Source organism: Tasmannia lanceolata, unplaced genomic scaffold (assembly GCF_043159265.1).
Source record: "Tasmannia lanceolata isolate RefF3 unplaced genomic scaffold, GAP_Taslan_0.1 ptg000037l, whole genome shotgun sequence".
In the NCBI taxonomy this organism is placed as follows: Eukaryota; Viridiplantae; Streptophyta; class Magnoliopsida; order Canellales; family Winteraceae; genus Tasmannia; species Tasmannia lanceolata.
In genome coordinates this window covers 23,336,711-23,354,551 of record NW_027518714.1, presented here as the reverse complement: position 1 = coordinate 23,354,551, position 17,841 = coordinate 23,336,711, and the positions used below count along the sequence as shown (strand labels likewise).

General features: G+C 40.5%; 1 protein-coding gene and 1 long non-coding RNA gene across 2 annotated transcripts in view; both read right to left on the bottom strand.

Moving 5' to 3' along the window:
* The window catches only part of LOC143861996 (Ypt/Rab-GAP domain of gyp1p superfamily protein), a 35,796-nt gene extending 22,408 nt beyond the window's left edge, over window positions 1-13,388 (bottom strand). The window contains exons 1-3 of the mRNA XM_077372986.1: window positions 13,186-13,388; window positions 589-745; window positions 261-444 (exon numbers count right to left, since the gene is read on the bottom strand). Coding sequence (XP_077229101.1) covers window positions 261-444; window positions 589-745; window positions 13,186-13,274 — 430 coding nt within the window. The 5' untranslated portion in view covers window positions 13,275-13,388. The remainder of the gene's footprint in view (window positions 1-260; window positions 445-588; window positions 746-13,185) is intronic.
* A 1,926-nt stretch (window positions 13,389-15,314) lies between these two features.
* LOC143862015 (uncharacterized) lies at window positions 15,315-17,414 on the bottom strand. The gene is made up of 2 exons (XR_013240126.1): window positions 17,075-17,414; window positions 15,315-15,688 (listed from the first exon to the last, which is right to left on the bottom strand). It is a non-coding gene; the product is annotated as an uncharacterized LOC143862015 (long non-coding RNA).
* Window positions 17,415-17,841: the final 427 nt, after the last annotated feature.

The following is a 17,841-nucleotide window of genomic DNA, read 5'->3' as shown; positions in this document are numbered from 1 at the left end:
ATGAAATGTGGCCAATATTATATTCCATAAATAACAAAGTCTGGGACCCAAAATTCTATAATTGAATGATAAATGGCCAATATAAACTCAAAGCAGGAAATTATTATATTCATACCCCGAGACCCAAAATTCTATATTTGAAAAAAGAAAGGCCAATATAAACTCAAAGCAGGAAAATATTATATTCTTACGGTAGCTAAGGGTCTTCCATTTCCCAAGTACGAATACAAAGAAAACAATTAGATACGAAGAAAATGTACCTAATATGACAGCTGGTCCAGAGAGCTCCTTTGTGAACTTTGTAACTCTTGCAGAATCTGTAGCTCTTGCCCCAGACATTGATTTCTGCACATCCCCAGATTTATTCTCACTGTTTGTAGTCGATGATTTTAACTTATGAGCCTCTCCAGAGCTTATTGTTCTTGTAGCATTTGGAACTTCTCCCTGTAGAAAAAAAAAATTGTTTAAATTGAAACACTTCAGTAAATTTCCTTAATATATTGATCCAACATAAGTAATTCCAGAAACAATCAACAACATTACCCATAGAAAAAAACAATCAACATGGACATGTTGTATCAAAATTACCTCAGGAGGACTGTCCATGAGTTCACCTCGTCCAAGATCATCTTCAGAGTGACTCCTTTCACTATCTAGAGGACGCTCAGGTAAACCAAATTCGTATGAGGGCTCTGATTTTCGGGTTAGTAAAACTTTACCAGGAAAGCTGCGACCTTTAAGCAACCTGGATAACAAGTAAAAGGGGGGAAAAACAAAGGATCAAAATTTCAAAAATATTACAAATTCCCACCCTCGCCACCTCATAGAATGAGAATAAAAACATGATGCTGCAAAACTATAATAACAAGCTCCAGAATATTCACACTCAAAGAGCTACATTCCAATGTAAAATGAAGAACCAATTCCATGATAAGGGAAGTGATCCACTCAATGGAATGACCCTAATTTCATGAAGATATATTAACATGCATGGAACCAACACCACCGGTAACATGCCTTGTCACAATCTGCGTTGAAGGAGTTTAGAGACTGTCATGTTTGCTTCAGGTGAATAGAAATGTAATCAACTATTTTTTCATGTATTTGTGTCATCCATTATCAGATTTTAGTGTCAAGATCTCAGACCTATAGAGATTACGAATTATTGGAAAGATTATGAATTATTGGAAATTTTTCAATAGCATGTTTATTTGTCTCATCATGCTCGCACGCTGAATTTTCAAACAGATTCTAGGGTTGTATATGGGTGACTTGCAGATAATTTCTACGAGCATGAGTATGAAACTAATCATAATAGGTAAAACTAATAAAAACTAAAACAAATAACCCATCAAAAAATTTCTTTGAAGACGGGAATGTAAAAAACTTTTTTTTTTTTTAATGGTAGGGAATGTAAAAATCTTTTTTTTTTTTTTGAAATGGTAAAAATTGTATTAATACAGGAGCCAAGACGACCCACAATATTTACAAGAGAAAGGAAAGAAAAGAAAAAAAATAGAAGCACAAAAGCTCACGGCGGAAGAAAGTCAAACCACTCCAAATCCAATCTAGACACTCCGGATCTTGCTAGGGAATCAACTTCACCATTAGCCGTTCTCCTTACATGTCTAAAAACAATTGAGGAACCGGAAATCTTATCTTCGATCTCCTCAAAAAAACTAACGAACCGCCAAGGAGGGGCCGTCACCCCGGACAACCAACTAACGACATTGGAAGAGTTTCCTTCAACTATTACAGAGTCAAACCAAGGTTGCCAGAGCGGGAATCGAAAGCGGGAGTCGAAACGGGAATTGAAAGCGGGAATCGAAGGCTCCCAGGGAAAAATCCTACTCAAGGTTGCCAGAGCGGGAATCGAAACGGGAATCGAACGGAAATCGAAGGCTCCCAGGGAAGAATCCTGCTTCCTTGAGTCAAACTGCTCTCTATCTAAATGCATGATACCAATAAATGCCGCTCTGACTTCTGCCTAGGTCGAATCAGAGATGCCAATTGGACCCGAAAAGGCCCACACAATCGCGCCGAAGGCATCTCTGCATAAGCCTCCAATACTCGCCGGACCCGGGTTACCAAAACATGACCCATCAAAATTGAGTTTGAGGAAACCAAGAGGAGGAGCTACCCAGTGCTGAATAACAGGAGCCCTTCTTTCCGCTTCGAAGCAAACTGTCTGCCAACCTTCCCATAGATCAAAAGCCGATACAAATCTAAACAAAGGAAGATTTCTAGCCCACATAATAGATAAGCCAATGATTCTAACATACAGCCAATAGGGAGATTTAGCACCACCAACAAATACCCTATTGTTCCTTTCTTTCCAGATAATCCACCACGAAGCCAATAGACAAATTTTCCATAAGACCTTCCCTTTTCTTTTCCAAGGAACAAAATCCCAACTCTTTATTACTTCAGATGGATTTAGGGAACACCCAGCAAATACCAGACCCCAATAAAATGTAACCCCAAATCTTTTTCGCTACCTTGCAATGGATAAACAAATGGTCTATAGATTCCCCATCCTGCAAACAAAGAGGACAATGATCCATTAATATCATACCCCTTTTACGTAATAAGTCAATAGTTTGAATACGACCACTACACACCGCCCATCCAAATAAACTAACCCGAGGAGGACAATGGAATTTCCACACTTTGGCTGACAGAGCAACTTCAAATGATGGAACAAAGTGAGAGTAGAAAGACTTAACTGAAAAGAAACCAGAAGTGTTCCAAATAAGAATCAATGACTTCATTCGCAATGAGAGAGCAATCCAAAATTTGTCTCTTGCTAATGAAAGCACTGTGGCTATCAGAGATCAGAAAAGGAAGTGCTACTTTGCGTCGATCCGCCAATACTTTAGCTAAAACTTTGTACAAGCAACCCACCAAACTAATAGGCTGAAACTCGGACACCCTTGAAGCTCCCTCTACCTTTCAGATCAAAACAATAAATGACGCACTTGTGCCCCTGTTCAACGACAAACCTTCAAAGAACTCTTTAAAAAATCTTAGAATATCTGTCTTGACAAAAGACCAATAAGCCTGAAAGAAAGCTAGACAGAAACCATCTGGCCCAGGGGCCTTGTCTTTTGCCAAAGAGAACAAAGTTTTTTCAAATTCCTCCTCTTCAAACGGACATTCCAACTTAGCACTTTCCTCTAGACTCAAGCAATTGAACTCCACCTCCTCTGGGATGGGTCGAGAAGAGTGCTCAGACGAGTACAAAGAAGTATAGAAATCAATGATAGCTGCTGAAATGACCTCCTTACTCGACATCGAATCGCCATTCACATTAAGAGATACAATTCTATTCCTCCTCCTTCTAGCACTTGCCATTGCGTGGAAATATGCCGAATTTTTATCCCCTTCTGGCAACCACTTCACCCTAGATTTTTGACGCCAAGATATCTCCTCATGGAGAAGCAAAGACTTATGTTCCTGCCTAATTCTACCCAACTCCTCCCACTCCACCTCAGCCCCTAAACCACTTTCTTCTAGAGCTACCAACTCTGCCATTCTATTCTCCAACCAAAGCTTTCTGCCACCCGACCACACCTTTCTCTCTTCTACCCAATCTTTTAACCTCTTCTTAACAGATCTCAATTTATTTACTATAATTACATCAGCTAGACCTTCCGCATTACAATCAACCCACCACCCTCCCAATCTATCTTCCATATTAGGAATGTTAAGCCACGCAACTTCAAATCGGAAAGGTGGAGGACCCCAAGATTCTAATCTAGGATCCAGAAGGATAGGACAATGATCTGACACCGAGTGTTGCAAGGCTTTCTGATAAACATCCGGAACCGAATCCATCCAACTAGTCAACACGATGAAACGGTACCGACTCCGACTTTCCCCTCTAGACCATGTAAAAGAAGCACCAGACAATAGAAGATCTATTAATTCATTTAAAGCTATGAAGTCAGCAAAAGCCCTCATATTTCGACTAGACCTAGAGCAACCCAATCTCTCCCCCACTACCTTTACTTCATTAAAGCCTCCCCCTATACACCATGGAAAAGAGCAAGCAACTCTTACCCGCCCTAACTCCTCCCAGAATAAACTTTTCTCCTCCCTTAGGACCGGACGATATACACTAGAGAAACACCACATCGAATTATCTTCCACTTTCCTCAACGCCACTGAGAGAGAAAATCTACCCCTCCAAACATCATGCTTCCTCCAGAAAGTCTCATCCCAAGCTACTAATATTCCACCCGAGGCCCCTACTCTGAAGCTCCCTAGCTTTCTTTTTTAAGGGTTCTTCAGAACGTTTCTCAGATAATTCTTGAATTGCCATATCCCTTAACTCTGCTAATTTTATCTCTGACCTAAAGTCTTCTTCAGGGCCAACATAAATCAGACCCAACTCCTAATCCCCATAGTATGATTCACAAAGAAATCCACCGCTTCCTCCTGAGGTCCCTCCCACAGCTTCGCCGAATCCGGAGAAACCTGAGATTTAAGCCCTGACTCTGATTCAGAAGATAGATTACCATACTCCCCATCAGGCAAAACCGGAACAGATAATTCAGCTACCAAGGCAAGATGCTTCTTTTTGTGACCACCCCCCTCCGATAATAGAGATTCGAAAGAAACTTTAACTCTTTTCTTCCCCAATAAGATTGCAGAAGCATCCCTGATTTGAAGCATATTCCCTAGAAAGATTCTAACCAGGTTATCGAAGGAAGAAGCAATAACTGGTCCCCCACTCGACAGATCCACCCGGACAGAAACAAAAGAACCCACCGAGATATTGCTCGAGCCACTTTGATATATAATCCGAACGAATCGATTATTACATTGCAAACTTCCTACTCCACACGAGCCAATCAATGCCACCCTTAAATCGGAAGATCGAGAATCGAAAGGACATCCCACCACTAAAAGTTCTTCCACCGAACAAGCATTTGAATCTTCCCCATCCTCGAAAACCAAACGAGTGGCAACCCCACTCAGAAACATGTACCTGGAAAGGCGGTCCGAAGAAGACTCCCCCACCGGATAGACTCCCTTCGAGGACCCCTCCCTGCCATGGCGAAAAAAAATCCCTGATTTCCTCATCCGATTCCTCATCAGCATCCCCTCTTTCATAAAAGTTATTTTTAAAAGACTCTACGAGAGAACTCAGCCGAACCCCACCAAATGAAAAGGATCCTAAGTCTAAATGATTCCGTAGAGCCAAAGGGCTGGGCCGAGATTCAAGCCCAACAACCGCACTATTAAGGGCCAAGACCAAAGGCCCACCCTCTGCTCCACTCAAGTGATCCAAGGCCCAAAGACACCTATCCAAGCCAACAGACTCTTCACGAGGAGTTCTCGGGGAAGTCGATGCTATGATGTCCATAAAACAATTAATCGAGAGCGTGGGGTCCACCACCGCCGAGCCTGCAAATGAAGAACCACACACACTCCGCCACCTGTACACCACTAGGGAAACCTCATTTTGAAATTCAAAATCACCGCCATTTGGCCATCGCTATCCTGAGCCGAATAATCCAAAAACCCAACTTCAAGGCTATCGTGCACCATCTCCTCCAGCCTTCCCATCTCAGCACCACCCAACCCCGCCTCCACCCCCAGAAGACCCGAGTCCTCGAACAAAGACTCTTCAGATGAGGCCTCGCTACCTGACCCAAACTCACTTCCAGATTCATCGGGCAGTTCGGAATCACAATCGGAACTGGACTCTCCCTCCTCCATTTCCTTCTGAACATGCACCCATCTAACAGACCCATCCAAAGAAAACTGGATGGAAATCTCCTTACCCACTACTCCTGCAGATAAAATCTGAATCCTAGCATTGGAATACCCATTACCAGCTAAGCAAGAAGCATCAATCTCTACCACTCTCCCAATTTTCTCCCCAATTCTCCTAAAATTTTCTTCACACCACGCCTCAGGCGGAATTCCTTCAACCCTCCACCAATGGCAACTCCCCACTTTAGGAAATTTCTTATCCCACAATAAAAGCTCTAAGAATGGGGAATTAATGGCAGATTTCCATGAATCCATAAGATGTGATCTATTGAAACCTAGTGAGGGCGTAATTAACACCTCAATTTCAGCGATTCTATAAACCACCACCTCACAGTGAAGACTACTTTTCCGGATAAGCCAACTCTCCAAAGCCTTCAGATTACCGGACCATCCCGGTTTAATCCTTCCCCAAATGCCGAAATCCGCATTGCTAATGGATTTTAGAGGTACCACCTCCAAATTAAAAACCGCTCCATCAGAAGTTGCCGGACTAATCTTCCCAGATTTCAACCCCGAGTGATTCTCCTCCAGTCCATCAGGAACAGAGATACTTGATCTAGGCTTGACCATATCTTTTTGCATCCCCAACAAACCGATCTTTTTTTAAAAATTTTAAACCCACAACGACAGCATCTCCAGTCACCCAAATCACCCTCTTTACGTCTCTGAATCACTCTTTCAATTCTACTAGCCCTCTTTCCTCTGTAAATAAACCACCCATTTTCAGCCCCAGAATTCCTATCATTGAGTACTCCATTAGACGGTCCGACTGATTCGACAAAAGGTCTTCCGCCCGGAACCAGATTAGCCCCAGTCGCGACGCACAGATCGCCACATTAGGTTATCTGCCGGATCCCTTCTTCCCGAAACCCCACCACAGCCTAGCGGAACCCGATTAGCACCGCTAGCCATGCGCAAGTTCATGCTTTTTAGGGTTTAGCCTATTAAATCTTTTCCCACCCTGTGTCTTTTTTGTAGAAGACTTCAATTAATCATGCTGATGCAGGGAATGTAAAAATCTTAAAGAGCACTTTGTTTAAATCACATGTCGGTGATTAAAATCAGAGTAAAAAATGAATAAATATGTAATATTTACATTATATACACATATATGTATATCAGTATGTGTGTCTGCGCGCATGGTTTAGGGAGGTAGGGAAACTTTTGGGATGGTAGCGGACTGCTTACAAAGAAGGGGTGGCAAGATATGTTTGACGCCAAGTTGCCACAAGTTCTTTCAGATCAAGCCTTAAAAGAATCCACCTCGATGTCGGAGTTGAGTGGTCTATTCCTGTGATGGTTAAGGGATGTGTCGGTATGGCAGCTGTCACAGACTCAGGCTCTTTCTTTGTAAGGCCTTTTACAGGATATGTTAGACGGAGGACCATCTTCACAAAGAACTGTGAAAGGCTTTGGTGATTGTGAGCCTGAGATCGATCACCTTTTGTTTCAAAGGAACAAAGGACTAGGATAGCTTCTTCCAACGTTCTACAGTTCCACAGTCATCCTTGCTCCTGATCATTGTCCCTTTCGCAGAGGGGTGGAAAAAACAAATCATCATCTAACTTCGTTAGTGCCATCTTCCTGGGCAAGCTAGGAGTAGTTGCAACTTTCTAGTGAAATCTTACATTGTGTTTGGAAAATTGAGTGCTCAACCTACAGTGATTTTGGAGGAGCTAGGCTGCCATTGAGTAGCGCCAACTTCTACACTATATCACAGTTATCAACCTTTTTTTTTTTAATGGTTATATCACAGTTATCAACTCTGCTTTGTTCTAGACAAGATTTGTGGAACTTTCCATTCAAACAAGAATTCTGTAATATGAACCCTGTTAAAGTATAAAAGATTTAAGAACACCTTCTCCAACAGCTTGAGCTTTTGGAGCAATTGGTTGTTTCACACAGTATCAGAGCAAAATGTTTTGGGTTCGAACCTCTTTGATAGTAAAAATCCACATGCAATGGCCAAAAGAGGGGCCAACACCTTCTCCAACAGCTTAAGCTTTTGGAGTAATTGGTTGTTTCACAAACCCCAAAGAAATTTTCCAAACTGAATCCAAAAGATCTCAGAAATTCTGGTCACTTCGGAAATTCCTTGCAGAACACCCTGCTCCGGAAGAAATCAACTAAAACCAGATTCAGTAGACCATACTGGCACGATTTCATTTTAATAGAGATTCTGACCGGCAAGGGGAGTTTAGGGGAATTTGAGATATATCATCCTCCCAATCGTATGGGAGGATTCAAATTCATCAAGCAGCATAGATCTGGAGTTCTTTCTTTCTTTCCCACAACCCTATCTCGAGCTTCAACCTATTTCGTCATTCTTCATCTGATTCCTTTGTTGGTTACTTCTACAACACTGATTTACGGTTAGGGACAACCACATTGCTTCCCTCAAACGGAGTGATTTGAAACTTGAAAGTAGCAGGGTAGCATTTTCTTTCATTTTTTCCCCATATTTTACAGTTACTTGTTTAGGTAAAAAGTCTCAAATGAGTTCGCAACCTTACAACAGAGCATCAACCATTGGAATTTCCTAGATTTCAATCAGGAAAGGATGGGATTTGGGGTCTGTTAGAGAAATTGGATTGCGAAGAGCACATTCACAGCATGATTTTCTATTTTGGTCAATGGGTCGCCATCTGGTTTCTTTGGTACTTCCAAGGGTATTAGACAGGATGACCGATGACCCCATGTCCCCATATCTATTCACCATGGTAGCAGAAGCTCTAAGCCTTCTTCTTTCCAAGGCATGAGAAAGGGGCTTTATTTGTGGGCTCAAAGTTCAAACTGAGTAGAAACTCCCTTTTGATATCTCACTTGCAGTTTGCCGATGACACTTTTAACTTCCGACATGAAGATTTGGAATACAAAAGAAACCTAAAAAGAATTTTCAGGTGATATGAAATGGTGTCTGTCCTGAAGATTAACTTTTCTAAGAGATTTCTAGCTGGGATAAATATGCAGGCCGGTGAGGTGATGCAATACACTCTTACACTCAGATGCAACCTCGAGGAAATACCCCTTACCTATCTCGGTCTGCCATTGCAATACGAAGTTCCCAAAGCTTCTTTGTGGGACCAGGTGGTAGAAAGTGGAAGTAAGTTAGCCACTTGGAAGACGCATTATCTATCTCTAGAGGGAGAATTACCCTCATTAAAGTGGCCCTGGCCGTTGTTACCTTCTCAAAAAAAAAAAGTGGCCCTGGCTAATCTTCCAGTATATTATATGTATCTATACAAAATTCTTGTTAAGGTGACGAAGCGAATTGAGAAATTGCAAAGAGACTTCTTATTGTAAGGAAGGAGAAGGGTAAGTTGAAACATTTAATCAGATGGGAGAAGGTCTGCGGACTGAAGCCTCAAGGAGGGGTTGGTAGTGGCAGAACAAGATTGAGGGATCTATCTATACTGGGAAAATGGATCACGAGGTATTAGAAGGAGAAGGAAGCTCTATGGGACATCACAGCATCATTGGTGACAAATATGGACGGAGCCGGAGAGATTGGGAGAGTAAGAACCCTAATCTAGGCAAAAATCCGGGTGCATGGAAATCCATGTGCGTCTAGTCCGTTGTATGAGCCTTGTGTCAAATTTTCGGTGGATAGAGGCAAGGGAACTCATCTTTGGGTACACCTCTGGCTAGGTGAGTCTTGTCTATGCCATGCATCCCAGACATATAGGTCTATTAGCAACAAATAGAGTGTGTTATCACGTGGATAGGAAAATGGATGGCGTGGATTGGATCATTAAGGTTAGGGGAAACCTTAAGCATAGTGCAATTGCTAGCCTTTCCGGATTCTTTCCCTCCTTGGTTCCCTGTATTGTTCCTTTTCTTGCCATGACCATAGAGTGTGGAACCCAGCCATTTCAGGATCTTTTCTATTCATTCTTGGCTGGCGATGTTGGGGCTGGAACCAAATTCTCAAGAATTTGGCACTCATCGACTCCTTGGGTTGTGACGTTGGCGTGGAAGGTGACAAACAGGAGGATCAACACGTGTGAATGCCCCAAGAGAAGAAGAGTCACACTTTTCAGTCCATACATCATTTGCTGCAAGAATGAAGAAGAATCTCCGCATCGTGTCTTGCTCTATTTCCCTTTTTCCTTTGGATTATGGAGGGCCATCACAAAAAGTTTTGGTTTTTCTTGGTTTTTCACAAGTCCGTAAAGAGAACAATTCTATATTGGAGTAAACTAGTAAAGGCACCTTTGGAAAGGCATGACGGAATTTATGAAGCTTAGGTCCTTATGCAATGACCTGGCATATTAGGAAAGAAAGAAACAAGCGTTTATTTGAGGATAAAAAAAGAGCCATGTAGAATAGTATCGGATATCAAAACGGACCTTATTGCATGGGAAAGAAAGGAGAAGATAATACTATCATATGCCCTGTGTTTGGATGGGTAATTTTGACGGGAGCCCTAGAGGAAAACCGGGGCAGATAGGGATAGGTGGCGTATTTTGGGACTCTAGCGGGCTTATTCTACTCTCTTATTCCGGGCCAGATGGGGTATGTGATTCAAATGGGTCGGAGGCGAGAGCTTCAGTATGGAGTTTAAGGTGGTACGCGAGTCATCTCTTCACCCCGATGATTGTAGAAGGGGATTCCTCTAATATGTTGGCATGGAAGAGAAGTGCGGTGCCAAGTCCATGGAAGGTGTCAAACATTATAACAGAAATTCGAGACTTGTGCAGGCTTGTCCCCTTTTCTCCCATATGAATTGTTCGCAAACGACCAAGAAGATAAGCTTGCGAAAGAGAGGGCTGGGAGAACAACAACGGAAATTATTAGGATAAGTCCAGAGTCCAGACAGACGTTAGCAGATTTTGGAATGTGGGCGAGTTTATACTTGTTTTAATGCCATTCAGACAGTGATCGTAATCGTTTGCGTGGTGATGGTAGGGGAGTGGAATGCCTTGTCCCCAGCTTTTGGTTGTAGATCGGCTGTTGGTTTTAATAAAAATACCAGTGACGATTTCAAAAAAAAAATTATCACTACGTCAAGCAGCAAAATGCTGGAATGTATACGTCTGATAGACCAGGGAGTGAAGTCTAAAATACCGGTTACCGTTTTGAAAAAAAATTATCACCACTCACACCAGCAAAATGCTGGAATGTCTATGTCTGATGGACCAGAGAGTGAAGTCTAGAGATTATTGCCTTAACTGCTTAAAAATAAAAATCCCAATTCTAATCCGTGAAATCGATGGGCTGGATCATTCTATAGTAAACTATCGCAGGCCACAGCTGTGAAGTACAGAAAATTCAAATCTATTAAGGCCGCATTTGGATACCTGATTTTTGTATTTGGATTTGGAATTGAGTTTTGGATACAAAACAAATCAATCATCCTCACACTCATGTTGTACGAGAGAGAGAGAGAGAGAGAGAGAGAGAGAGTGACGGAGGGGAAGTCGAAGAGCAGAGAGGGTGAAGTTTGTCACATATACAGATTTTCAATACTGCTCCTTTGCTAGAGAAGTCTGTGGATTTATTGTGATTAGATTTGGGTTGACTTGGGTGTTTCCGAGTTCTATTCTGGAGATGATTTCCAGTTGGGATCTGGTGCCATGGGGAAGAAAAGGTAAGGTGTTGTGGAAAATGTGTTTGCTTGCCTCCTGGTGGGCAATTTGGGGAGAGAGGAATTCTAGGGTCTTTGAAGGGGTATCTAAATCTCCATATCGCATATATATATAAATTATTTCGTGGGCTAGAAGTCTCCCTTTGTTTCGTTTTGTATCGGCTTATGATTTGTGGGAGGGTTGGCAAATTGTGTGCATGGATAAGGAAGTGTGTTCTAAGGTTTCTCCTCAATGGAAGCCCCCTCCACAGGGTCTTCTTAAAGTTAACTTTGATGCGTCGAGTTTAGGGAATCCGGGTTCGGCTAGTATTGGAGGTCTATGTCGTGATGCGCTTGGAGAGGTGCTTTGGTCCTTTTCTGGGCCTCTTGGGGTCTGCGACTCTAATGAGGCAGAGGTTAGGGCGATGAATACTGGAATCAAGAGAATTGATAAGGAGTTGTATGATAAGATAATAGTGGAGGGGGACTCTAAAAATGTGATCACGTGGTTATTGAGGTCAGCGGCTCCCCCTTGGAGGTTCTGGTCTTTTCTCAACGAGATTGAGGATTTAACAGCCGGTTCTTCAATGGTGTTTCATCATGTCAGGAGATTTGCAAATTCCGAAGCAGATTCTCTTGCGAGGTCGGGGGTTCATAGGAATGTATTGGAGTGGTTTGATTTTCTCCCTCCATGAGGTTTTATTTTGTTCTTGTTGTTTTTCCTTCTTGTGTTCTTGTACTCTCTTGAGGCCCTTCTCGGTCCTCTTTTCTCTTAATATATTGCTATTTCAAAAAAAAAAAGATTTTCAATACTGTTTTCCACAACAGATTTGGAAAGCAGATTTTTTTCCACTGTTGTACCAGATTTGAAAATCTAAGGATTTAATCCAGATCCAAATCTCAATGCAAAAAAGGCTGCCAAATGTGAGAAATGCAAATCAAATACTAGTGGGTATCCAAGCAATCCCTAAGAGAGCTCTGACCAGCTAAACTAAAGACCCCCAACCAACTAAACAAAAACAGTGTTCTCCACTTTACTGTTGATGCATCAAGAGATGGAACAACGCATCATGATCGTAGCTATGTGATTTCGGCAATAAAAATGCAAAATATACAAAACTAAATTGAACTTTCCTATCGCCTCTCGCTGAATTAAACAATCAAAAGCACAGCATGTGAAAAAACTTAGTTTCGAAGTCATTCCAACATTAAAGTCCAAACTACAAAACCTAATTGAACTTTCCTATTGAAACACTAAAATTAAGAACATCAAAAACGTTTCATTCAAAAAAAAGCATTCAGGATTCAAAGTTGAATTCTTTTACTTCTAGTCCCAAAAAAATGGGAAAAAATGGGATAAAGTTTCCGATTTGATTGCAAGAATCCAGAGATCAAACCAATCCTGCGAAATTGTAAAATCAGAGATTTTTTTTATTGAACTTGACTTATTACAATTAACCCTAACTAGTACTTATATAAATCACTTTAGTGTATGAACAAGAAAAGAGAAAGATCACTATGAAAAGATATATCCTGATCTTAGTAGCCTAATCTAGTCCAACTACTAAATCGACCCCAATCAATCCAACAATCAGATCTTAGATGATCAGATCTTATTCTCTAACACTCGGCACATATAATTTTCTAGGGTTAGCAAGATCAAATCTAAAAGAGCCAAATGAACTCTCCAAGTTTTCTATTTGGGAATTTTCGATGGATGAATGGGACCATGAGATCTGTAGCATTTTATGAGAAATTATGTTCATTCAAGTGAAACCAATGAGAAAGCAAGATCTAATCTAAAGGGGCATGAAAAAGGAATTGTAAGAACGTACCCTTGAACATTTCTTAGGGTTTGGTTGAATCTCCAATCGAGATTGAAGCTTCCCTCCTTCTTTTCCTCCTCCTCTCTGTTGTTCCTCATCGTTTCTCTACAACGACCATGGTGTTGCGGCTTTTCTTTTTCCCTTTTCTACACAAGAAAACTGGTAGAATGTGGACAGAGAAAAATAGAAAAAGAGAGAAAATAAACTTCACGGACCCACTACCACATGAATAGATGTTAGGATCCTGAGTGGAAGCCCGCCTATGAGACTAGGTGGGACCCAACCTGGTATGGGACGGGTTTAAAGGGGCTTGCCTGACCTGTTCCATCATCTCTAGAGCTTTTGGCATATTGGTAAGGTTCCTAACAATAGAGATGTGTGAGGTGATCTGGTCTGTTGATCTAGTCATGACCCAATATGGTACAATTGGATTGTTGGAAAAGGCGATATAATCAGCCTATTCTAGTTTCACCGGATTCATATATATAGGGTGCCTAGGGCTTTCTGGAATCATGTGCTAGAACCCGGATTGATTCCAATTTCACTCGGGGCATGTTCGGCAATTATTCTTTTACGGCACTTCCCCCTTTTATAGGGGTGGAGAATGAGGAAAGCTCAAAAAATCTCAAAAATCTCGTTCGGCTGTGTGACCCCACTAAGACCCATTTCTTGCCTACTTTTTTGACTAAAAAATAGGATCCTATGAAGAAATTGATAACCGTTTCTAAAGTTTCTAATCACTCTGTTTCTAGCCAAGCCTTGCCGAACACGCCCTTAATTTCCAACATTTGGTTCCAAAAAAAAAAATGAACGAAAGCAAGGGGGCGGAATTGGCCCGGGGGATGGGGGAATCCGGAATCTCTTTTATGCCCCAAGAAGTAATATTCTACTTCCACCTCGGGAGGAAAGTAATTTTTATTAGAAAAAAGTTTCAATTAAATTTTCTCTCGTTTCATTTAAAGAAGTATCATAATATGTATTGAAATACGATATCAATTCAGATTCTTTATTCCTGATTCCATTGGAATTAGTGGGGCAAAAATGACACTAGGGCGGAATCAAAGGTGGAAAGATGTGAATTTGTTTCGGCTGAAGGAGGTGGTATTCTGATTCCGTCCTGCTCGGAATATGAAGTTTTTTTAATTATATTTTTTATTTAAATTTTTTTCATTTTATATCTAGGGAAATCAGAATAGGATGCCAATTCTGATTCCGAATTTCGGTAATCCAACCGCAACATTAATCTAATTAATGCACATTTGTCATGATTGAATGATCATATTCCGTTGCTTGATGGATGATAATAAAAAGAAGAGGGCTGCTACCAAAATCAGATTTCATTTGGAAAATAAAGAAGAAACCCTATGTTGTGACACATGCGCAAGAAGACAAGCAAGTGAGCTTGAATCCACACGAAATGCAAAAAAAAGAGAGGTGAAATTAACCAAATCTTTGTTCATTTCTGCTTTCATCTCCGAAAGCCTGTTTTGGAAGTGTTTTCCTAAAAATGCTTTCATCTTCATTAGCGGACGCTAATGAAGCTGAAGTGCGAGCGGTGCATCAAGCAATCAAGGTTCTAGACAATATTGACCTTAACAAAGTGGGGAATGAAGGGGACTCTCTTAATGTAATCAGATGACTTAGGGGTTCCCATCGGTTTCCATGGTGGTCTGTCGCTTTCTTTGACAAGATGCTTTATAGGTTGGGGAGGCACTACGGTATCTTTCGCTCATATTCGGCGGTCGGCCAATAAAGTTGCTCTACTTCTATTTCGTGTATGTGATCAGATCCGTTGATCCAAATAGCGACCTCCTAGCCAATTGTCATTGTGAGCACTTTGATCAGATAACCTAAGCCCTTGATCTATCTGGCCTCATTTACGGTTCTGCCAAAAAAATATAATCCATTGATCTGTGTTGATCATTATCTTATGATGGGATTTCCAATCCCAACTTACATACCTGTAGGAATACAATGCCTTCGTGTCGCACCGAGTAAATTAGGATTTGCTTTGGCCGTATTTTACCCTACATACCCGTTTTTAAACATTGATGCCAATAACTCAACTGCCACATTCATCTAACATTCAATCTAACCTTCATTGTGACACTTTCTTAATTATCCATTAGAGGCCACTATAGAACCCCAAAAGCTATCAATATCCAATAAAAAAAGTGTTCAATAAATTGAGGAATGACATTAATAAGAAGAGGAGTGCAGATATCATTTTCGATGTACTGATCTCTATGCAATCAAGGACAAATCTCTTAATCATTCTAACAATGCTTTCAAACCCACATCTTGCCGATATCAAGTGATATCAAAAGGGAAAAAGAAAGAAAGAAAGAACAAGAACAAATAAATTACACATGTGATTCATGAAAACGTTAGGACAGTAGCCCGAGAAGAGATCTGTGCCTTAGACAAAGGGAACTGCTTCTTCAGCTGTAGAAGGATGAGTTAGAGAGACCCAGAGCAGCAACGACAACATCTTAGAAACAACCATTCCAAACTGCATATCATTAAAATCAGAGTCAGTTTTCAACAATAAGAAATGAAAATAGCAATACTTCTTTGATAATTTAGATTAATCTTGGCATTAGAAATTCAAAATTTTTATTAAAACCCACTATAGTATTTTTTTTTTCATTATCTTAAATAGCAAGAAATTCTACGGACTGGATTTTTCACCATGGCCGATCCATAGGAAGGCCTAGTCGCCTAGGAAATAAATGGTCTGGATCATTGAGAAAGTGGGCCCCACTTGTACTTTTGCCCGCTCATATTTGTATTTTTGATAAATATGTACATCCATCTTATAAGAGGGGCCATTTCGCTTCCTAGTGGCTAAGTTTGTTGCCCAAAATCAGCCCGTTTCGCCTTTTTTGTGAAGGGCTGAGATTAATTCCACTTGAAACATGTTTTTAATCTCAGCCCTCCACAAACAAGTCAAAGTGCTGATATGAGGCCACAGGCATCGTCTCAAAGTAGATTTCATTATAATAACCCTTCTAAGAACCCATCATTATAAGAACCCTTTTAAGAACCCTTCTAACCCTTCTAACAATCTCATCAATTTGAAAGTTATTTAAAAAAAAAACTTTCTCTGAAATGCTTTTTTCTTTTGCTGAAATAGCCAGAATATTTTCATTATATTACAGGGAAAATATGTTATTCATCATGTGGAGATCTATTTAAAAACACTAGAATTATAAAAGACATGTGGGTTTTTTAGATCAAACAAAATAATTTTCGCTAAGCAATCCTCTAACCTCTAAAGTAAAAATTTTGTAATTTTATTTTTGTTGTAAACGATCATTGCTTGGCGTTTCATTGCAAATATTACAATAATGTTGTAATCTGTATTACCATAAAAACCCAGCCCTAATCGAAACTTATAAAAGATTTACAAATATTAGGTCAACCAATATAGTTTCTCTAAAAGCATCCTTTCTCCTCTAAATGAATAAATTGGTTTTTTTTTCTTCTTAAAGCGACCATTGTTTTGACGTTTCTATGCATAACTTCCGATAATTTTGTAATGTGTACTACCAATAAAAAAATCCATAATTTCCAAATAATTTCCGATAATTTTGTAATCTGTACTACCAATATAATTTGGTTTAAGCCTGTAAAGTCCAGTACTTTTCAAAAAGTACTTTACGGTTTAAACCATAGGATGATCCAAACCGTCTGATGGGCCACAATGTAAATAGGTTGTGCCTCAAAGATCATTTCCATAGAATGATCCTAGCCCTCCGATCAATAGACAACTACATATTACGGAAACCGCTGTAGATCGGAGGGCTAAGGATCATCCTATCAAATGAATTTTTGGGAACAACCTATTTATGATGTGGCACATCAAACGATCATCTCGCAAAATTGTCCTACTTACATCTCCTTCCAGCATGAGCTTGGTGGCGCCAAATTGTCTGGGAGTCGATCGAGCGAAAATGAAGATGGCTCCTTCGGCCTGACCCGCCATTCTCTATGTAGGAGAGGGGTGTTCTCCGGCGAAGTATGGGAGGTGGGTGGGGAAAATGGCGGTGAACCCGACGGAGAAGGTGAGAAAGAGTACTTATGGTTGCCCGGGCCCACGCTGATGGGAAGGGGAGATGGAGGAGTTGGAGGAGAAGAGGAAGGAGAAGAAAAATTATTCTGCATCAGTGCAAAAATTTTCAGAAAAAATTTCAAATTTCATTAAGAACAAGAGCTTTGAAGTCTTGGAGAAGCTCGACTTTTATTTTTGTAAAATTGGAGTTCAATTTCACCTAACGGTCACCCCCCAACGGTCAACTGAAATAAGCCTCACTTTCACGTTGCCATGCCTAACATTATATGATGCAAAATTACTGAAATACCCTATCTTCCAATTTTCTTTCCTCTATGTTTTTTGTATTGTGATACCATCTGTAATGCCATTAATGGCATTCACTCCAAAATCCAAATTAAGTGTTATCGCTTTCATACTAGTTTATTTATTAGCTGTTATCTATGAAAATAACTAATATTATTTGATACTGGCACTACCATGTTTTGATAATTCCACAACTTTTCGAGCTTGGATTTTTTTTTAAATTTCTTCATACATACATGGCACAAGTAGAGCCCAAGAGTGTTTGTTAAGGAGCCTAATTGTTAACGTATTTTTTTAACATTTTT